The sequence below is a fragment of the Thalassophryne amazonica genome, chromosome 6, assembly GCF_902500255.1.
Source record: "Thalassophryne amazonica chromosome 6, fThaAma1.1, whole genome shotgun sequence".
NCBI classification, from domain to species: Eukaryota; Metazoa; Chordata; class Actinopteri; order Batrachoidiformes; family Batrachoididae; genus Thalassophryne; species Thalassophryne amazonica.
Window position 1 is genome coordinate 62,388,253 of NC_047108.1, and position 23,534 is coordinate 62,411,786.

Sequence of the window (23,534 nt, forward strand, 5' to 3'; positions counted from 1 at the left end):
GAGGCAACAAAAGACAGGGAAAATTGATGAATGCTCAAAGAACACCTGTTTGGAACATTCCACAGGTGAACAGATTAATTGGAAAGAGGTGAATGTCATCATTGGGTATAAAAGGAGCATCCCCAAAAGGCTCAGCCGTTCACAAGGAAAGATGTGGCGAGGATCACAGCTTTATGAACAACTGCGTGAAAAAATAGTCCAACAGTTTAAGAACAATGTTTCTCAAAGTTCAATTGCAAGGAATTTAGGGATTCCATCATCTACAGTCCATAATATAATCAGAAGATTCAGAGAATCTGGAGAACTTTCGACATGTAAACGGCAAGGCTGAAAACCAACATTGAATGCCCGTGACCTTTAATCCCTCAGGCGGCACTGCATTAAAAACCGACATCATTGTGTAAAGGATCTTACCACGTGGGCTCAGGAACACTTCAGAAAACCATTGTCAGTTAACACAGTTCGTCGCTATATCTACAAGTGCAAGTTAAAACTCTACCATGCAAAGTGAAAGTCATACATCAACAACATCCAGAAACACCGCCGCCTTCTCTGGGCCTGAGCTCATTTGAAATGGACAAATGCAAAATGGAAAAGTGTGCTGTGGTCTGATGAGTCCACATTTCAAAATGTTTTTGGAAATCATGGGCGTCGTGTCCTTCGGACAAAAGAGAAAAAAGACCATCCAGATTGTTATCAGTGCAAAGTTCAAAAGCCAGCATCTGTGATTGTATGGGGGTGTGTTAGTGCCAATGGCATGGGCAACTTACACATCTGTGATGGCACCATCAATGCTGAAAGGTACATCCAGGTTTTGGAGCAACACATGCTGCCATACAAGCAACGTCTTTTTCAGGGACGTCTCTGCTTATTTCAGCAAGACAATGCCAAGCCACATTCTGCACGTGTTATAACAGTGTGGCTTCATAGTAAAAGAGTGTGGGTACTAGACTGGCCTGCCTGCAGTCCAGACCTGTCACCCACTGAAAATGTGTGGCGCATTATGAAGCACAAAATACGACAACAGAGACCCCGGACTGTTGGACAACTGAAGTCGTATATCAAGCAAGAATGTGAAAGAATTCCACCTACAAAGCTTCAACAATTAGTGTCCTCAGTTCCCAAATGCTTATTGAGTGTTGTTAGAAGGAAATGTGATGTAACACAGTGGTAAACATACCACTGTCCCAGCTTTTTTTGAAACATGTTGCAGGCATCAATTTCAAAATTAGGAAATATTTGCACAAACCAATAATGTTTATCAGTTTGAACATTAAATATCTTGTCTTTGTGGTATATTCAATTGCATATAGGTTGAAGAGGATTTGCAAATCATTGTATTCTGTTTTTATTTACATTTTACACAACGTCCCAACTTCATTGGAATTGGGGTTGTATATCATATACAGTTCACTCGGAAACTAAGCACAGTAATCACAATTTTTCACATTTTCTTTTACAGCCTTATTCCAAAATGGATGAAATTCATTGTTTTGACACAAAACACAAAGTACCCCATAATGACAATGTGAAAATTGTTTTTTTTTTTTTTTTAGATTTTTGCAAATTTATATATATATATATATATAAAAAAAAAGAAATCACATGTATATACGAGGGCTGTCAATAAAGCATAGGTCCTTTTTATTTTTTTCAAAAACTATATGGATTTCATTCATATGTTTTTACGTCACACATGCTTGAACCCTCGTGCGCATGCGTGAGTTTTTCCACGCCTGTCGGTGACATCATTCGCCTGTGAGCACTCCTTGTGGTAGGAGTCGTCCAGCCCCTCATCAGAATTCCTTTGTCTGAGAAGTTGCTGAGAGACTGGCGCTTTGTATGATCAAAATTTTTTCTAAACCTGTGAGGCACATCGAAGTGGACACGGTTCGAAAAATTAAGCTGGTTTTCGGTGAAAATTTTAACGGCTGATGAGAGATTTTGAGGTGATACTGTCGCTTTAAGGACTTCCCACGGAGCGAGACGTCATGCAGCGGTCCCAGGTGCCGTCGTCAGCCTGTTTAAAGCTGAAAACCTCCACATTTTAGGCTCTATTGATCCAGGACGTCGTGAGAGAACAGAAGTTTCAGAAGAAGTCAGTTTCAGCATTTTATCCGGATATTCCACTGTTAAAGGAGATTTTTTTAATGAAAGACGTGCGGACGGGTCCGCGCATCGGGACGCAGCTGGCGTGAAACACCTCTGTGTTGATAACCATTTGTAAAATCCAGGCGGCTTTTGATGGCTTTCAGTGGAGTGAGTATATGAGAAATTGTTTAACAGCTGGACATGTTCCAACTTGTCCTTAAGGCTTTCAACGGAAGTGTTTTTCCTGTGGCGGAGCGTCGCGGTGGCTGCGAGCCGACGCTGCAATCCGCCCGCATGTCTTTCATTAAAAAAATCTCCTCTAACAGTGGAATATCCGGATAAAATGTTGAAACCGACTTCTTCTGAAACTTCTCTGTTCTCTCACGATGTCCTGGATCAATAGAGCCTGACATGTGGAGGTTTTCAGCTTGAAACAGGCTGACGACGGCGCCTGGGAGCGCTGCACGACGTCCCAAACCGTGGGAAGTCCTTAAAGCGACAGTATCACCTCAAAATCTCTCATCAGCCGTTAAAGTTTTCACCGAAAACAAGCTTAATTTTTCGAACCGTGTCCACTTCGATGCGCCTCACAGGTTTAGAAAAAATTTTGATCAAACAAAGCGCCAGTCTCTCAGCAACTTCTCAGACAAAGGAATTCCGACGAGGGGCTGGACGACTCCTCCCACAAGGAGTGCTCACAGGCAAATTACGTCACCGACAGGCGTGGAAAAACTCACGCATGCGCACGAGGGTTCAAGCATGTCTGACGTAAAAACATATGAATGAAATCCATATAGGTTTTGAAAAAAATAAAAAGGACCTATACTTTATTGACGGTCCTCGTAAGTATTCACAGCCTTTACCATGAAGCTCAAATTTGAACTCAGGTACATCCTGTTGCCACTGATCATCCTTGAGATGTTTCTACAGCTTAATTGGAGTCCACCTGGGGTAAATTCAGTTGATTGGACATGATTTGGAAAGGCACACACCTGTCTACATATAAGTTCCCACAGTTGACATGTGCATGTCACAGCACAAACCAAGCATGAAGTCAAAGAAATTGTCTGTAGACGTCCAAGACAGGATTGTCTCGAGGCACAAATCTGGGGAAGGGGACAGAAACAATTCTGCTGCATTGAAGGTTCCAATGAGCACAGTGGCGTCCATCATCTGTAAATGGAAGGGTGGATCCACCAGGACTCTTCTTTGAGCTGGCTGCCTGTCTAAACAATCGGGGAAGAAGGGCCTTATTAGTCAGGGAGGTGACGAAAAACCCGATGATCACTGTCAGAGCTACAGCATTCCTTTGTGGAGAGAGGAGAACCTTCCAGAAGGACAACCATCTCTGCAGCAATCCACCAATCAGGCTTGTATGGTAGAGTGGCCCAACGGAAGCCACTGCTTAGTAAATGGCACACGGTGTGGGACGTCGTGCAGCGCTCCCAGGCACCTGGAGTTTGCCAAAATGCACCTGAAGGACTCGCAGACCATGAGAAACAAAATTCTCTGGTCTGAAGAGAAAAAGATTGAACTCTTTTGCGTGAATGCCAGGTGTCATGTTTGGAGGAAACCAGGCACCATCCCTACAGTGAAGCATGGTGGTGGCAGCATCATCCTGTGGGGATGTTTTTCAGTGACAGGAACTGGGAGACTAGTCAGGATTGAGGGAAAGATGACTGCAGCAATGTACAGAGACACCCTGGATGAAAACCTGCCCCAGAGCACTTATGACCTCAGACTGGGGCGACGGTTTATCTTTCAGCAGGACAAAGACCCTAAGCACACAGCCAAGATATCAAAGGAGTGGCTTCAGGACAACTCTGTGAATGCCCTTGAGTGGCCCAGCCAGAGCCCAGACCTGAATCTGATTGAACAACTCTAGAGAGATCGCTGTGAATACTTTCCCAATGCACAGTATTTGATTATACATGTCATGGTGAAGAAGGAGATGAGCCAGAATGTGAGGCTCTCAATTTTCCAGTTGATTTATGCTGCTATCCTCACCTATCGTCATGAGCTTTGGGTAATGACTGAACGAAGAAGATTGTGGCTGCAAGCGGTAGAAATGAGATTCCTTCATCTGCTATCTGGGCTTACATTCTGGGACCGGATGAGCAGCTCGGCCACAGGGACTCTGAGTAGAGCCGCTACTTCTTCGCAGTGAACGGAACCAGTTGAGGTGGTTCAGGCATCTGGTGAGGATGCTCCCTGGTCGTCTCCCTAAGGAGGTCTTCCAGGCACGTCCAACTGGGAGGAGGCCCCAGGGAAGACACTAGAGAGATTATATTGCCCAGATGTCTTTGAAAAGCCTTTAAAATAAAAAAATATAGCTGATAAATTGTCAAAGCCTTATTAAACACATTATTTTGTTATGCTTTCTTTCAGAAATATGTGAACATGTTCAAGAGCAGCCAGTGTATGACTGGCCATGACTGAAGCATGATTCTTCTAAGTTCAGCCCAACTTTCTTTGTCGTTTGCCCTTAAGATGTTATTGTCATTGTAAAGTAGATCCTGACAGGAAACTCTGTATGTGTTGTGCACAAAGGTGTCCTTGGAATAAACGTGTACCTTTATATGGTCCCACAGGCACTTTTTTCTTACAAATAATTCTTACAGCTTTCTTTGGAAGTAAAAATATAGGATTTGTATTAGTTTTGTAGGTGGGTCCCCAAACTTCAATACAGTAGGTCATATATGGAACAAGTAATGAATGATATAAGGTAACTAATGAATGTTGAGGGAGGAGGTCTTGTGCTTTATACAAAATGGCAATGATCTTTGACATTTTAGATTGAACATGATTTATATGTGTTTTCCATCAATTTCAACATTGTGTACTCTTAAATTTCTACATAAGTTCCTGGGCTTATTACCAAACACAATGGACTTTGTTTTACCAAAGTGAAGCAGTTTGTTAGAATCAAACCATTCCTTTAACTTCTGTAGTTCCCTCTCCATCGTGTCCAGAACCTGTCCCAAATGAGCCCCACTACAAAACACAGTTGTGTCATCAGCAAATAAAATGCAACACATAAACTTTGAAACTAAACATATGCCATTAATATACAAAAGAAACAGCAAAGGCCCTAGGACTGAGCCCTGGGGAACTGCGCAAATGCATCTTGAAAATTCAGAATTCATCCCCACCAAGTGAAAGTACTTCTATAATTTATCCAGTAATATGGTATGAGCTATAGTATTGAATGCTTTCTGTAAGTCGAAAAGAACCCCTACAGTGACTTGTTGTTTTTGATTGCATTTGTGATATGTTCCACAAAATCAACTACCGCCAGTGAGGTAGTATGATTTTTCCTAAATCCATATTGCTGCTCATTTAGTATGTGATGTTTGGACAAGTGAGGACAAGCGGAGATTTGATTGCTTGGGTGAGTGAGTGGGGGAGTGACAGCTCCAATGTTGGTGCCATCTGACAGCAGTCTGTGTCAGCTGACTGTTGTCTGAAATATGTTTGAGCTGCATCCTGCAGGTGTGCACGAGGCAGTCCAGATGCGTTTGGACAATGGCTGACCATGCCTCTTTTCCTCCCGACTGCGTCGGATTATGGCAATATTTTCATGTCGGAATGGTTCCTCCACATTCTTGCTATGTGTGACAGGGGCTTTACAGCTCTGGACATTACAAGCCAGAAGTGAAATTAAACTTGAGGCAGAGATCATAACAAACCTGCAAAAACTGATTTTTGGTTTTGTATCACTATTTATGAGTTGGGTAATTGACAATGATATAGGATATTCAAATGATATTCAAATTTCAAAATAGAGATTGTGAGTCCATGTGTCTCACCAAAGAGACAGCAGATTAATAGAGTTGATTAAACTTTGTGTAAAACATTTTCCTATGCGTGCTAAAGATAGAAAATTAACCTCCTGGGAGGAAGCATGTTTTTTCCTTCACAAAATAAGTTGAAAGAAAAAAATGAGAAAGATAAGCCTGAAAGAAATCAGTGAACATGAGGAAAGTGGTTCCTCTACTTGAACTGATGGAAAGATCAGTGGCATACGAGCCCCCTCACCACCCCAAACTCCTGCAGCTGCTGTCAATCATGTGTCAGTGGTCCCGATAGTAGGAACAGCGATGGAGGGATGCACTGGTATCCTGACCTGAACTCATTCTTGCTTCACACATAGTATTTCTACAATGACAAATGTGTGCAGTCCACGTTTTGCAGGAAACGTGCATCTTTACTAAAAGCAGTGGTTTCCTTCTAAATAAACACATAAACAAAATAAAAAGAACTACTATCAGTGAGCCACATTTAAGAGAGTCAGAGTGAGCACAAGAATGAATAATGAGCTGTGACACTCAAGACCATGTCATGGCAGATGATTTCCGAGTGATGTGTCACTCTACATCTATTTCTTTTAAAAATAGAGAAGCTTGAATCTTTGACTGGACTGGGTTGCTTGACGCAAGGATGTTTCGCTTCTAATCGCAGAAGCTTCCTCAGCTAAAATTCTTGCTCTAGTAGTCTGACTTCTGTCTTGACTCTTGTAGAGAAAAATAACAGAAGCCAGCAAAAGCTGGAGTTTTAAACCAAACCAGACCCCTCCTACCGAGAGGCAGACTGCTATTGGCTAGTGACTAACAACTGCTCTAAGTAGCACCTATTGTGCTCTAGTTAGCACCCTCCTAATGAAAGGGTAGCTGTCCCTCCTAACAATGGGACTGACGCCTCTCCTGACGACTCTTCTGATGACGTGAATGACTCATTACCATGAACAAAAGATTGAAACTGCTTTGACCTGAGTACCCCATTGTAAACAGGGAACAAACCGTGTCTCAGACCCCCTCCCCGGTTAAGGCTGGGTTTTCTGTTTCACATACAATGCTTCTTTCACTCCCCTCTCAAACCATTTCTTTTCTCTGGCTAAGATTTTAACTTCCTTGTCCTCAAACATGTGGTTAGTGTCTTTAAGGTGGAGATGAACTGCAGACTGAGGTCCACTGGCACCCTCTCTGCGGTGCTGGTATAGCCTTTTGTGCAACGGCTGCTTAGTCTCACCTATGTAGTGTAACACTACATAGGTCCAGTCGAAGATTCAAGCTTCTCTACTATGGAAACTACCTGGACAACTGAGAGCCTTCACAACATTTCCTTTAATGTTGTTTAAATCCCACAAACAGGCATGGCTGCCTCCAGTACCAAAAATGAACATGTGGGTGTTCTGTGTAAACTTTTGTTTGTCTCAATTTAAACAAAAGTAAATAAAATAAATCAAAATTTAAAAAAAGAAAGAGGAGATCTTGCGGGAATTCAGTGGAAAGTCGACACCAGAAATGTCAAATGTTGAACACTTCCTGGACCAGCAGTACAGGAGATTAACCTATTTTTCATTTTTTTTTGCTGTGGTATGTTTAATCTCTGTAAGGTTTGTGTGTAACTTTGTTTGTTTCAATTTAAAATATTAATAATAAAAATTAAAAAAAACAAAGAAGAGCTCTCATGCGACGAGAGGAGATCTCGTGGGAAATCAGTGCACAGTTGACACTGAAACAGGAAATGCTAAAATGTTGAGTTGACATTGAATCTGGGAATGCTAACGCGAGAGGCATCACACATCTTGAAGCACATGAGGTCAGTCAGTGACTATTTAGTGTGTAAATTGCATGAAGTGTTTTAGCCATGCTAATGCTCCCCAGAACCATTTACTGAAAATAAAGTCTGAAGAACCTTAATAAGATGGTGAAGACTTTCCAGGCATATGAACGGCAAATAAAGAAAAAGTTGCAGGGGGATAAGATGCAGGGTTTAACCTTGCTAATGCTCCCCAGAAGCATTTACTGAAAAGTCTGTAGGACCTAAATGACATGGTGAGATGCTGATGAGCTTTGCTTATTCATGTCCGTGACATATACATATTAGCTGGAGGAGCACATGCAGTGGTGTGCATGCATCTGTGGATCTGCAGCATGTTCTCTAAATATTATTAATCACAAATGAGCTGCATATTATAAATGAAGCAATCAGTGTGAAACACAGGGCGTACTCATGCTATGGCCTATTTATCTTGTACTGTGCCAGAGCACAATTGTACCCCACTCTCTCACTGGCCTGTGATTACATTGCAACACATTCTGGGCCCAAACACCTGAGGTTTGCATTTATTAAATTCCACACAGATTAAACGTAACAGACACGGATTATTTGTTATAATTGTTTTAGGACGTTTTCAGGGTATCATGCATGCAGTTTCTTATTAACATGACGAAAAGCATAAAAAATACATTTTTGTAGTATAATATTAATTTACAACTGTCATCATGTTTATTCTCTATATGTTGTTGACTGCAGCGACTCTCTGGCACACAAGGGATTATGGGATACGTCAATAGGGTCATTCTACTCTCTACTGCCATCTACTGGCAGTAGAGACCTTGAAAACTTGCCAAAACAAAATTCCAGATAATCTGTGTCTGCTACATTTAAGATGCGTGGAATTTAATAAATGCAGACACAATAACGATGTCTATAAACCCAGACGAGAGTTTTAGGCACTAGAGTTTAATGATGTTGTCCGTAGAGCCTGATCAGAGTGTTTCAAATGCATTTCTCATGTCATGAACGTACTGAGATTACCCTATCCTACCCTTAATGCACTGCTGGGCACAGCATATATCCACACTAAAACTTTAAAAATTAGCGCATTACTTTAAAACTAAAACATATATCTGATATTTTCACTTTATTAAACTTCAGACTTGACATTAATTTAAATAACTTGTCCGACATTAGTTTAGCTAAAAGTTAAACCATAAGTTAAAAATGTATGCCTCTGGATGACTTGGGTGATATTGCCCGCATACCAGTATGGGGTTAACAGAAATTAGTTTTTTTTTTTTTTTTTGGACCAGTTCTCCTTTGCCTACAGAGGATAGAGCGGGGTCTTCTTAAGGCAGCTCTTCTCTGTTTTGCAGAGGATAGAACTACACACCAGCTACGAAACATTTAACAGGTAGGTGCTCAACTGATTTTAAGTTTTATAAACGTTTGTAGCTGTTCAGCTTTATTTACCACGTTATCAGTCTAAAAATTATCGGACAAAAATTTATCGCAAGATAATTAGTCCAATAATGGTTTTTAAAGTTATCTAAAAAGATAATCCAATAATGAAAACATTATCTTTGATAATTATCAGTTATCGGAACTGTGCCCACTACTGGTTCCACTAACCATGGCAGTGAAACTGTAAACTTAATAAGTGAGTGATCAGAGACCTGATGTAAGAGGCATGATGTCAATATTCATGACAGCAATACCACGTGTGAGAACCAGATCCAGGGTATTTCCACTAATGTGCATCAAGTCCCGAATGCATTGCCGAAGTCCTAATGCATCCGCAATTTCCATAAATGATTTGCAGAGGGGATCCAGAAGGCTTATTTATATGAACGTTAAAGTCACCAGTGATCAGAAATAGAGATGAACACACCAAATTCATCTAAGAATTCAAAATATGGGCCAGGAGGCCTATATACAGTGACAAAGTAATACGGCTGATTTTTATTCTTCTGACCTTGGCAATGCATAATATCCTGAGCAGGGCGGAGAATCAGATGCTCAAACAAGTTATATTTGTGACCTCCAACAGCTAATAAGCTAAACCTAGATTTATAAATAAGAGCAACACCCCCGTCTTGCTTCATATCACGACGGACGTGATTAAATGTATATGATGGTGGGCAGGCCTCATTTAAGGGGAGGACAGCTGTAGGTTTAAGCCAGGTTTCACATAACCCAATCACATCTAAGTGATAATCAATAATTAGATCATTAATCAACAATGATTTTGAGGACAGTGATCTTATGTTCATGAGACCCAGACTAAGGACCTCAGTGGGGTTGACAGTTGAACTGTAAACTGTAAATCAAACAGGTTTGATTTACTACTGGCAATGCAAACCAAGCTCCTGCTGCGGTCATACAGGGACCGGATAGCCCTTAGCAAAGGACCCTGGACCCCGTACTCCCGGAGCACTCCCCACAGGGTGCCCCGAGGGACACGGTCGAATGCCTTCTCCAGATCCACAAAACACATGTGGACTGGTTGGGCGAACTCCCATGAACCCTTGAGCACCCGATGGAGCGTGTAGAGCTGGTCCAGTGTGCCACGACCAGGACGAAAACCACACTGCTCCTCCTGAATCCGAGGTTCCTCCTGAATCCGAGGATAAATTCCTCTGGAGGTAAACAGTGGGCAATTGACCTTGATGCTAGATAGCCTGTAGTGTTGCAGCCGAGCAGTGAAAAACACTTTTTACAGTTTCACTCACACAGCCAAATCCCAATTATGAATTAAGAATATTCCCAATTGTGAATTAAGAATATTCACCGGCCTCCGAAACCTTCAGCTTCAACTGCAAGGCATGCATCAGCTCCAAGGTGTCATCCAATTTGCGTCTGAGTTCAAGAGTCAACGCAGTCTGAGAATGCACTGCCTTGCCAACCTCGTTAATCATGACGGATGAGCGAGGGCCCGTGGTTCTTGATGCCGCTGTCTTGCCAATTTTCCGGTAGATCAGGGCAGCACATAAGCCAAAAAGTACCAGCCCTGCTGCCATGAGACCAAAAATGAATAAATAAATCCTCGACATCAACAGAGAAGGGCGCCAAGCATGCCACATGCCAGGAACTCCAGGAGTCGAGGACATAGCCCACAGGATACGTTCCATCTGGGCAGGTAGGATCCCCCAGTCCTGACCTTCTTGTAGAAAAAATGGTGTCAACAGCGTTCAGAGACCAGCTGATCAATTCCATGGTTAATCCAATAGTAGTCCAATAGATCCAGAATCCAATATAGTTTTGAGGAATTCACAGTCTGGTGAAGTAGGGACTTGAAGGTTAAAAGCAGAGAGATAAGGGAGAGTGGAGGAGATGTGACCGCCCTCGTCGGAGTCCCAAGCTGTAATAAAGCAAGCCACGGCAGCCCCAGAATGAAGGCCAGGTATCAATAAAGCCTTGCTGTCTACAAAATTGGGCCAGCCACCTAACAATGTCAGCCTGCTAAACGCCTCATCAGTACCCCGGGAGGGGAGGGGACCAGAGACTATTAATGCCAACACATCTTTCTGGCAATGTCAAAAGTCCTCTTTATGTCCATTTTTGTGACCCCTGAGTGCTTCATCCTGACATCATTGGTGCCGATGTGAATAACTGTGTGACTATATCTCATGTCATGTTCCTTAGTCTGTCTTCCCTTCTGCAGCGTCAGCACCCTAAGATAGGGTCACCCTAAATTATGAAAGTCAATTTAACTCTGGGAGCATGCACTAGCGTGATGTTCTGCCGCATTAACACCATGATCTTGCCTTGGGTCCTGGATGGCAATCACTCAGGCAGACAATTGGTCCATCCCCAGCTCTTGAAAGTAAACATCACATCTTTCTGCCATAGCCGGGTGAACTGTGGGCTTCCCTTTGGCTTTCTCCAGCCACTGGGGTCCTGAACACTCAGACAACTGTGAGCTGGATCACAGATAGAGAAATGTACGACATGTCCAAAACATCACAGCTGATGTTCCCAGAAGGTGCATGTGATACTCCTCATTTAAGTAACTCTTCATTTAATACAAAGTCATTCCAGTAGTATCCAAGGATCCTTCAAAGAGACCTGGTACTAAAGTCATCCAGTTGTCTACTTAGATCACTGGCTAGTGCCCAAGTGTCACAACAATACAGTATGACGGGTAGCACCAGAACCCTAAAGACTTGGACCCTTGTTGTACTGCAATGTCTATCTCAGCTTTCAGTGCTTACCAGTCGAGTGAGTATAAAAGAACTTGTGGAGAGCTGGACATGTCCCAACTTGTCCTCTAACACTCCGAAACGGGGGTGTTCCTTTGTCTCGCTTCATCAGCGAATCGGTCGTGACGCGCGAAGCCTCCGCTCGACTTTCCATGACAAAATCTCTTGTTAAAAGTGAAATCTGCTGGAAAATGGCTGATGTCCAGCTCTTGTGATAACCAGAGAAAGAGCACACGACGGTCTCGTATCCACAGAGCCATCAGCTTAGAAATGATCCAGTGGTTTGTGCCGCGACGTCGCAGCTCGCAGCGCGGCGCACCGACCGTCTTTAAAGGGGTCCTTAAACCTGTAGTTAAAGTCCTGATTCTCTGTGAAGCCCGTAAAATTTTCACTGAAAGCCAGATAAATTTTTCGAATGGTTTCCAGGTGCCTGTCTCTAACAGCTTCTGAAAAAATTCTGATGGAAAAAAAGTCCTTTTCATTCTGCCATTTCCAGACAATGAAAATCCAACGAGGGGGCGGGATCACTCCTTCCACAAGGCGTGCTCACAGGCGAATGACGTCACTGACAGGCGTGGAAAGCATGTCTGACGTAAAAACATATGAATGAAATCCATATAGTTTTTGAAAAAAACAAAAAGGTACGATACTTTATGGACAGACCTCGTATGTGTCACTGGCACCAAAAAAATCAAAGTGGCTACTTTGGTCAAGTTATTCATCCATATCTAACTGCTGACTTTCAGACCTGTCAGATATTTATTTGTGTGTGTGTGTGTGTATGTATGTATGTATGTATATATATATATATATATATATATATATATATATATATATATATATATATATATATATATATATATATATATATAAGTTGTTTGAGACTTCGGGCCACATGTTGTTTTTGTTTCACTTGGGGTTTTATAAGTGCAGACCACACTTGAACTCAATCAGATACGATTTAGAGGTCCCCCAGAGTGACACATTTTCCTCTCCCTCTGCTGGCAAGACAACATCACCCTAAGGGGAGAAGACTCTGACACCATTATTTTTCTTTTACAGGTACATGTGATCACTTCTGGAATTACTGGATTACTACATTGCTTGTTTGGGGAAAATTGTTGCTTTGTGGGGGACCCCTAAACAATGTCTGAGTACAATTAAATTTGGCACAGATCTTTTATTTTATTAGTGGAAAAAGAACAACATGTGGCCCAAAAGATTTTGTAACATTTGACATTTTGAACAGGTCTAATATATATTTATTTCAAGACTGATAATACCAAGTGCAACCTTTCCCCAGAGGACTTATTTGACTAAGATAATTGTTGTGTAAATTATATAGACTAAGATTAGTGCAATCTACCCATATATACTATCTACTAAAACCAGTTGACGGTAAGTACAGTAATGTTCAGAATAATAGTAGTGCTATGACTAAAAAGATTAATCCAGGTTTTGAGTATATTTCTTATTGTTACATGGGAAACAAGGTACCAGTAGATTCAGTAGATTCTCACAAATCCAACAAGACCAAGCATTCATGATATGCACACTCTTAAGGCTATGAAATTGGGCTATTAGTAAAAGAAAGTAGAAAAGGGGGTGTTCACAGTAATAGTAGCATCTGCTGTTGACGCTACAAACTCCAAACTATTATGTTCAAACTGCTTTTTTAGCAATCCTGTGAATCACTAATCTAGTATTTAGTTGGATAACCACAGTTTTTCATGATTTCTTCACATCTGCGAGGCATTAATTTTGTTGGATTGGAACCAGCATTTTGCTCATGTACTAGTGTGCTTGGGGTCATTGTCTTGTTGATACACCCATTTCAAGGGTATGTCCTCTTCAGCATAAGGCAACCTCTTCAAGTATTCTGACATATCCAAAGTGATCCATGATACCTGGTATGTGATATATAGGCCCAACACCATAGAAGGAGAAACATGCCCATATCATGATGCTTGCACCACCACGCTTCACTGTCTTCATTGTGAACTGTGGCTTGAATTCAGAGTTTGGGGGTCGTCTCGCTTGGGGGTTGCTTCACACAGGCGTCTTCTAACTGTCACAGCACTTACAGGTAACTCCAGACTGTCTTTGATCATCCTGGAGCTGATCAATGGGTGAGCCTTTGCCATTCTGGTTATTCTTCTATCCATTTTGATGGTTGTTTTCCATTTTCTTCCATGCGTCTCTGGTTTTTTTTGTCCATTTTAAAGCATTGGAGATCATTGTAGATGAACAGCCTATAATTTTTTGCACCTGCGTATAGGTTTTCCCCTCTCAATCAACTTTTTAATCAAACTACGCTGTTCTTTGGAACAATGTCTTGAACGTCCCATTTTCCTCAGGCTTTCAAAGAGAAAAGCATGTTCAACAGGTGCTGGCTTCATCCTTAAATAGGGGACACCTGATTCACACCTGTTTGTTCCACAAAATTGACAAACTCACTGACTGAATGCCACATTACTATTATTGTGAACACCCCCTTTTCTACTTTTTTTTTTACTAATAGCCCAATTTCATAGCCTTAAGAGTGTGCATATCATGAATGCTTGGTCTTGTTGGATTTGTGAGAATCTACTGAATCTACTGGTACCTTGTTTCTCATGTAACAATAAGAAATATACTCAAAACCTGGATTAATCTTTTTAATCACATAGCACTACTATTATTCTGAACACTACTGTATGTAACTGCTATATTGTGTGTCTGCATTCTGAAATAGTGATGGACTATAAGCATTTCCGGAGAGGACAGTTTTTGACAGATGGAGAGTTACACCCCAATATTAAAGACATTTGAGAGAATCAGGTATACATCCTTTTGTGGCATCACAGAGAGTGATGACCTCTTTCAAACAAAAAAATTATTATTCACATAACGCTGATGCTTTTGTTTGAAATGCACTCTGTTTCCAGAGAGGACATTTTTGATAGACAAGACATTTTATTTTTGAATGTCTGTCTCAAGTCATTTCCCCACTGGGCAATGATCCTGGGAGTTAGATTGTTATACAGTGGGCTTTAATAAGGAAATTAGTCCATTTAGTGCTATAATTGCTGTCATTAATATATATAATTAGGGTTCTGCTTGTAAACAAACGGGGATATCAAACCAAATTACCATTGCTGCTGATAGACCAGTGGTAGTTCTCCATGTATAGCAAACTAAACGTTGTTGGTCATTTCCAAATTGTTTTTAAATCAAACAATCTTAAAAATCCACTTATGTACCCTGATTGTAAAACAGCCCATGAAGAGTTTTGAAAATATCATGTCTTTTTAAAACTGAGTAGGCTGTATCAGGCTACAACCGATGAGTTAAGCCTGGTTCACACGACAAGATTTTAAAATTATCTTTAGGTTTCCAAAACCTGAGAGACCACACATGTGAAGATAAAAAATCATGGATCTAACAGGTTTGGTCGTACAGTGTGTGGTGTTCAGCCACACGGTAAGGACAACACCACACACAAACAGATTTCACACACAGACATTTACAGCTCAGACAGGAAATCTCACAAAATCTCTCGAGATTAAACGTGACTTCAGAGTAAACAAACGGAGGTACTTTGTGGACTATTTAAAACAGAGGGGAAAAAAAAATACAAAAAGAAAAAGAAAAAAGGTGTTCTTTAAAGGCGTGGAGACAGCGCGACCACCGGACTTTCTGGTAAGTCAGAACAGCTGTTTTGATTTTATTTTCTGCTCGTACGTTCGTCATCTCACTTTCTGATTGGCTGCACATCACATTCAGCAGGTTGTGTGCTCGTTTGTGGTCGGAGGACACAACACATGCTGCGATATCGGGCCAAAAAAATCCAACATGTTGAATATCCCCGATTTGCGATCGGAGCGCTCCTGACGCCCTTCCGAGCAGATCAGAGAGCTCTGAACACACCACACATGACAGGAATATCTGATAAGATTATCTTTAGCGTCATCACGATTGTCGGGGCGTCCTTAAGATTGTCGGAAGGGGAAGATCGGGTCCAATATCGGCCTAATTATCCTGCCGTGTGAACCAGGCCTTAAGTTGACCAGGACATAGTGCAACAGATAACTGAAACAATCCTGCAAATGGTGACAGAAGCAACAAATTTGGGACAAATACTACATAGACATTACTCTTTTGAAAAAAAAAAAAACCAATTGGCCTTTTGAATTTTCAATAGACAGCCAGGTTGGGGTCAAGTGAAGAATTACACAGGGGTCAAAATTAAAAGATACTCCAATCATATTGAGAACTGCACCACATTATTTGTGTGAGAATAAAGATTAAAGGTATAACTTGTACCGTCTGTGACTGAATGTTGTAGAGTTATGGGGTAAAAACAGCAAAAATGGTGACAAAGGTCAATTTCAGTTTGTACAGGGGTCGAAAGTTAAACTTGCTCCAATTTTAGTAAAACGTGGTGCAAATTATTAATTGAGCTAATAGGATTAATAAATGAAATAGTTTTGACTGTGTGTTGAATGTTTGGTCTCCAAAGTAAAGGTCAAACAATGTCGACGGCCACTGGATTCTATGACGTGACATACGTATCTTAACCCGTAACATGATAACTAAGCATGACCTATTCCTTTTTAAAACCCTATTAACTGAACCAATAATTTGCATCACTTTTTACCAAAATTAGAGCAACTTTAACTTTTTACCCCTGTACAAACTGAAATTGACCTTTGTCACCATTTTTGCTGTTTTTACCCCATAACTCCATAACATTCAATCACAGATAGCCTAAACTATACCTTTTTGGAATCTTTGTGCGCAGACAAATGATGTGGTATAGTTTTCAATATGATTGGTGCATCTTTTAATTTTGAACCCTGTGTAATTGTTCAATTGACCCTACCTGGCTGCTGACTGAAAATGTAAATGGCCAGTTGGGTTTTTCAAAAGAGTAAGGTGTATTTGTGTTGAATTTGGTGCTTCTATCACATTTGCATGATTCCTCTGTAAATATTCTGTTATCTGCTGCACTAACATGAACGTGCTATATAGTTATATAGATTTTGATAACTGGGCATGTTTAAAAAACATCGCTCAGTATATTATAGATATGTCTTGAGACTGAATAACTGTGGAATCTTTCATACTTCCACCGCAGTCTGTCTGACCCAATTAGGTTCTCCAGCAGGTGAACACAGAGGGGATTGGAGCAAACCGTCTCTGCGTGGTGGAGAGGGCAAAGTTTGACTGCTTCAGAATCTCATGTCTGTCTGGGTCTTCACACTTTCATGCTTGTGCACGCACACATTCACACATGCAGCAGGGCACCTCTGTTATTCTGGCAGCCTGTCAACATCTGAAAAATGACTACAGCCACCGTGTCTCTTTGTCTCTCCTTTGTCGCCGATTTCTTTTTTGTATTTTCCTGCCAAAGGTCCTTCTCACGTGTGCCTCTGCTATTGAGATAAGATAACAGATGCCGCAGGAGCAGCCAGTCAAAAGCTTGAAATGCCTTCGCTGTAGTTGTGGGAAAATCAATGGACGGTAAGACAAAGCAAGGTGTAGTCATCAATTATGCGGTAATAATTCTCTGTTTCAGCGCCAATTGAATTAATGGTAGAAAATTAATGGTGGATGAATTTGATGCAGCAAGCTCACTGTGGTAAATGGATTGCATTTATAAAGCGCTTTTCCATCTGCATTAGAAGCTCAAAACACTTTACAATCACGCCCCACATTCACCCATTCACACTCACACACCGATGTCAGGGTGCTGCCATGCAAGGCGCTCAATACACACCGGGAGTAACTACAGATTAAAGACCTTGCCCAAGGGCACTTATTGATTTTCTGGTCTGGCTGGGCTTAGAACCGAGGATCCTCTGGTCTGAAACCCAATGCTTAACCACTGGACCATCACCTCCCCACTTCTATGGACTAAGAATGCAACACATTGATATTCTGTGTACCTTTGATTCCAGCAGGAAACCCACAGTAACTCTTCTCTTGATGTAGAGTGCACAAAACATTTTATTTAACTTTCCAATGTCTTACCTATCATAGTCTCCATTGCAGAGCGCTCTCACAGGGATGGAGAAGGACTGCCACACAGGGTTCAATGTGCTCTTCACTACTTCAGTCTTGTGGCAAATGGTGAACCTGGAGACACAGCAGTTAAAAAGTGCTAAATATATTTTATAATAGCTCACTCGTCTCGAAAAAACTGGCTGTAGAATGTCGATTTTAGTCATATAAGTTGTCCCGTCCCAACTTTGTATGCTCTGCGCAGGGCTTGTGCCACGAGGCGGGGCATATGGCATTCAGGTTGTCCGTCCTTTCGTCAGTTCGTCCATCTGTCCGGCCGTCTGTCTGTCCGGCCGCAATTCGTTCGCCACAACGTAGCTCGGCACCTATTGCTCGCAAAAACTTCGTATTTGGTGGGTACATGCGTTGGAGGAGTACTTCGCATGGGTTCAAAGGCCGGTGACCTTGACCTACTTTTCAAGGTCACCAGTGGTCACAACTGTCAAATCCTTCACCGCAACATAGCTTCGCACCTATTGGTCGCAAAAACTTCGTATTTGGTGGGTACATGCGTTGGAGGAGTACTTCGCATGGGTTCAAAGGCCGGTGACCTTGACCTACTTTTCAAGGTCACCAGTGGTCACAACTGTCAAATCCTTCACCGCAACATAGCTTCGCACCTATTGGTCGCAGAAACTTCAAATTTGGTGGGTACATGCCTTGGAGGAGTACTTCATATGAGTTTGAAGGCTGGTTACCTTGACCTACTTTTCAAGGTCACCAATGGTCACAACTGTCAAATCCTTCGCCACAACATAGCTCAGCACCTTTTGCTCGTAGAAACTTCATACTTGGTGGGTACATGCCTTGGAGGAGTACTTCGCATGGGTTCGAAGGCTGGTGACCATGAAACGGAGGTCAAGGTCACCGGTTGCATTTGTTTTGAAGGCTGGCGACCGTGACCGACTTTTTATGGTCACTGTTTGTCACATCCTCTAAATAAATATTATGCCAATCTCCAGTTTTTTCATTGTATATCCCAGTTTACATCAAACACATAAGGCTTCAACCAAATACCCACCCCATACAAGTACATATTACTGCACTTTGCATGGAAAATAATACTGCGCGTGGTGCATTTCTTGATGAATGTTGCTAGTTTTGGAATGTTTTGTTTTAAATATTGAAATGGATGTATACTAATAAATTAAATTAAGTTGACCACACAAAACATATCTTGGGTTCATACTGTCTGCAATGAAACAAAGTAAATGTAAAGCTCATTTAATTTTTTTTCCCCCTTTACATCTATATCGCCCCAACTCTTTCAGACTTGGGATTGTAACAAATAAGGAGTGACTTCCTCGTTTTTGGTATCAGGAAGCACAATAGGGCCAAAAGTGTGCAATGGGAGCCTTAAAACCCTGAACCCTGAGCTCAAGGTTCAAATCAGATGATCAAGATGTAAAGATAAATAATTAAATGCACAAATAAAATTAAACAATTTTCAATCAACCTACAGTTTATTCGCAGGACATAATATATTATGTGAATAAGAAATATTCAGAAAATCAAATATACATGAAAAATATTTTTAACAATCTAGTTAAAGCATTTATTCTGTCTTGACATACAACCCCAATTCCAATGAAATTGGGATGTTGTGTAAAATGTAAATTAAAAACAGAATACAATGATTTGCAAATCCTCTTCAACCAATACTCAATTGAATACACCACAAAGACAAAATATTTAATGTTTAAACTGATAAACTTTATTGCTTTTGTGCAAATATTGAAATGGATGCCTGCAACACATTTCAAAAAAGTTGGGACAGGACAACAAAAGACTGGGAAAGTTGAATACTCAAAGAACACCTGTTTGGAAACAGGTGAGTGTCATGATTTGTTATAAAAGGAGCATCTCCAAAAGACTCAGCTGTTCACAAGCAAAGATGGGGCGAGGATCACCACTTTGTGAACAACTGCATGAAAAATAGTTCAACAGTTTAACAACAATGTTTCTCAAAGTTCAATTGCAAGGAATTTAGGGATTCCATCATCTACAGTCCATAATATAATCAGAAGATTCAGAGAATCTGGAGACCTTTCTACACATAAGCAGCAAGGCTGAAAACCAACACCGAATGCCTGTGACCTTCGATCCCTCAGGCAGCACTGCATTAACAACCAACATCATTGTGTAAAGGATCTTACCGCATGGGCTGAGGAACACATCAGAAAACCATTGTCAGTTAACACAGTTCGTCGCTACATCTACAAGTACAAGTTAAAACTCTACCATGCAAAGCGAAAGCCATACATCAACAACATCCATAAATGCCACCTCCTTCTCTGGGCCCGAGCTTATTTGAAATGGACAGACACAAAGTGGAAAAGTGGGCTGTGGTCTGATGAGTCCATGTTTCAAATTGTTTTTGGAAATCATGGACACCGTGTCCTCTGGACACAAGAGGAAAAAGACCATCCAGATTGTTACCAGCAAAAATTTAAAAGCCAGCATCTGTGATGGTATGGGGGTGTGTTAGTGCCCATGGCATGGGCAACTTACACATACATCTGTGATGGCACCATCAATGCTGAAAGGTACATCCAGGTTTTGGAACAACACATGCTACCATCAAAGAAACATCTTTTTCAAGGATGTCCCTGCTTATTTCAGCACGACAATGCCAAGCCACATTCTGCACATGTTACAACAGCGTGGCTTCATAGTAAATGAGTGCGGGTACTAGACTGGCCTGCCTGCCGTCCAGACCTGTCACTCACTGAAAATGTGTGGTGCATTATGAAGCGCAAAATATGACAATGGAGACCCTGGACTGTTGAACAACTGAAGTCGTACATCAAGCAAGAATGGGAAACAATTCCACCTACAAAGCCCATTGAGTGTTGTTAGAAGGAAAGGTGATGTAACACAATGGTAAACATACCACTGTCCCAGTTTTTTTTAAATGTGTTGCAGGCATCCATTTCAAAATGAGCAAATATTTGCACATAACAATAAAGTTTATCAGTTTGAACATTAAATATCTTGTCTTCTCAGAGGCTAACAGATACATGGTTGTTGACCTGAATCACAACTTAACAGACTTTTCGGTTTTGCAAATGCCTTTTTTAAACAAATGAAAAAAAATGGCATATTTTAGAATATGCACAAGCAAATTTTTTAGTAAACACCAACAGACATGTTACATTAACCTGTGTTGGTTTTTACACAGAATGAATTAGTCAACCAATCAGTATGAGCAGAGGCTCAGTTTTCCCATAATCCCTTTGGGCATCTTTGTTGTAATGTTCAAATCTTTAGAACTTGTGCATTATTTTAAAATTAACAGATATGTGTTATATTTTCACTTTGTACATTTTAAGAGTTAACATTAATGTAGTTATTTTATCCGCATTAATTTGATTTATAAATCAAAACCATAAGTCAAACCTGCTTTCCTTTACAAGATGTCTGCCTCATGGCTAACCCTAACCCTACAGCAGTGGACAGGGTGCACAAAGACAGAAGCGCTGACTCATTGGCTGTATTTGGGTTTGTGATCACCTTTGACTCTATAAGAAGGGTTGGCGGTGTTTATACTCAAAATCCGCTTGTTAGTAGCTGAGACTGTACTGGAAACAATAGTGAAAGTTATCGGTTAGCTGTAGCTTCTGATAATTTTTTTGCTGGTTTATCGGTTCAGCGTTCTAAAAGATAACTTTCAGTTAGCTGATTAGCGGTTATCGAAGCTAACCTTTCGTTAGCTGTGCCCACCACTGCCCAGGACTAGTAGACCCTAGCACGACTAGGAAGTTCCCTGTTTTTTCCACCTCATGCTTGTTGTCTTCATGAGGTGTTGATTTTACTACAACAGCATCAAATAAATGATTTTAGTGTCTACAAGCCTTTTTGTACCATTAAAATTTATTTCAAAAAATGTTAACCGACTTAAGTTAGTGGAATTAAATTTAGTAGAAGCTAATTGGTTCACTAATGGTTTTCAAAGTTATTTGAAAAGCTAATACGCTAATGAAAACATTAGATTTGCTAGCTGATTAGCTGAAATGTGCCCATTAGTGATAACACGGTATTGGCCCACATATAAAATGGCCCTGATCATAAAGTTACCTCATGTTTTTGATGTATTTACAGAAAATTGTGTTTTATTTGGGTCAACATGGTAACTTCTCCTGAGTGTGGTCTACTTCCATTCATTGCTTTGCAGCCCAATTCAGAGCATCCAAATTAAATTCACTTGACCCTAATTCCTTTCCCCTTTCATCTCCAAACCTTGCCCTCCTACCTGTCTTTTGATAAGCTAAGAAGCTGAACCAGAACAAACGCTTGAATGCACTTACGTGCCGTCCTCATTGCTCCTGTAGAAGACCATGAATGGGTCAGACTTTCCAAAGAAGTCCTTCTTGTCCAGTTTGTTGGCGCAGAACTGCATGGTGGCAAAATCCTGCAGGTAGAGAGGAAATAGCGAAGAGAAACAGTAAATGATGACAGCGTCGGTTTGAATCCACACTCATTCCTCTGTTCAACTCCTGTTGTTTATTTACACATGTTGTATGTCAAGATACTTCAACAAATAAAAGCAAAGTGCTGAATGAATCCTAATAAGAGTGAAACGGGGCCTACTTTCCAAAACCAGTTAATGCATTCATTACCATTTCTTTATTATACAATCCTGCATAACAGTGAATGGGATAAGCGATTTCAAATAGAAAATACCTTATTGTAATGTGTATAATCAGAGTAACAGTATGAGAGACCATGCACAGGCACAGAAATGGATTCAAAAACCCTGCACACGGAGGAGGAGGTTGTGTACAAAAAGGATGTGGAGGGTGTGAGTGCAGCTAATGATACATTAGAAAGACTGGTATTACCATAATTATACTCATTTAGACAGCATTTCTCTGTGCACTACCATTACAAGGACAATGAATATTTCCCATAATGCTCTTGGTTCTAAATCGTCTCCCTGCAGTCAAGGTATTAGCCTGCACTGTATAATAATGAAGCTGTTGAGTAGGCTTTGAGTGGACAAGTAAATGTCCACATCAGATAAAAAAAAACACAACTCATAATTCTGTCGGTCTTTCTCTCTACACACAGCATCTCTGTTTGACACTCACTATACCTTCAGTTTCTGAGGAATCACAATGGATACCAAATGTGACTTGATAGTAAGTGGCAGATTTAGATTATGAGATGAAATAGTAAGTCCCTTCATCTGCTCCCTAGTTTTTCCACTCAGGGTTGCCACAGCAAATCTGAGGTGGATCTACTTGTTGATATAAGAGTTCTATGCCAGATGCTTTTCCTGACACAATTCCATATTACATGGAGAACGGGCAGGGGTGGGTTTCAATCAGGAACCTTCCAACTGGAAAAACAAGGACACTTAACCACTCAGCCACCACCCCTGTCAAATTATGAGACATAATACAAATAGAAAAACAAACAGAAGTCTTGTTGTTGTTTGTGTTTGTTTTGTTCCTTGTAAAGTAAACTGAGCTTTCAGCTTTGGACTGATTACATGTAAATTAGTGAGGGCTGGGTTTGGATAACTTGATTTGATCCAGATCTATGTTGATGGCTCTACCTATGGCTCTATCATTGCTCCATCATATTCTGCCATACATGTGCTGCAGAAAATGTACTGATAACACATAC

At 40.9% G+C, this 23,534-nt stretch overlaps 1 protein-coding gene across 1 annotated transcript in view; it reads right to left on the reverse strand.

The window, feature by feature from the left end:
- LOC117512277 (copine-5-like) overlaps positions 1-22,350 on the reverse strand; it is a 159,663-nt gene extending 137,313 nt beyond the window's left edge. Inside the window, exons 1-2 of the mRNA XM_034172289.1 lie at positions 22,211-22,350; positions 17,874-17,978 (exon numbers count right to left, since the gene is read on the reverse strand). Of these exons, the coding sequence (XP_034028180.1) occupies positions 17,874-17,978; positions 22,211-22,302 (197 nt within the window). The 5' untranslated portion in view covers positions 22,303-22,350. The remainder of the gene's footprint in view (positions 1-17,873; positions 17,979-22,210) is intronic.
- Between the last annotated feature and the right edge of the window lie 1,184 nt (positions 22,351-23,534).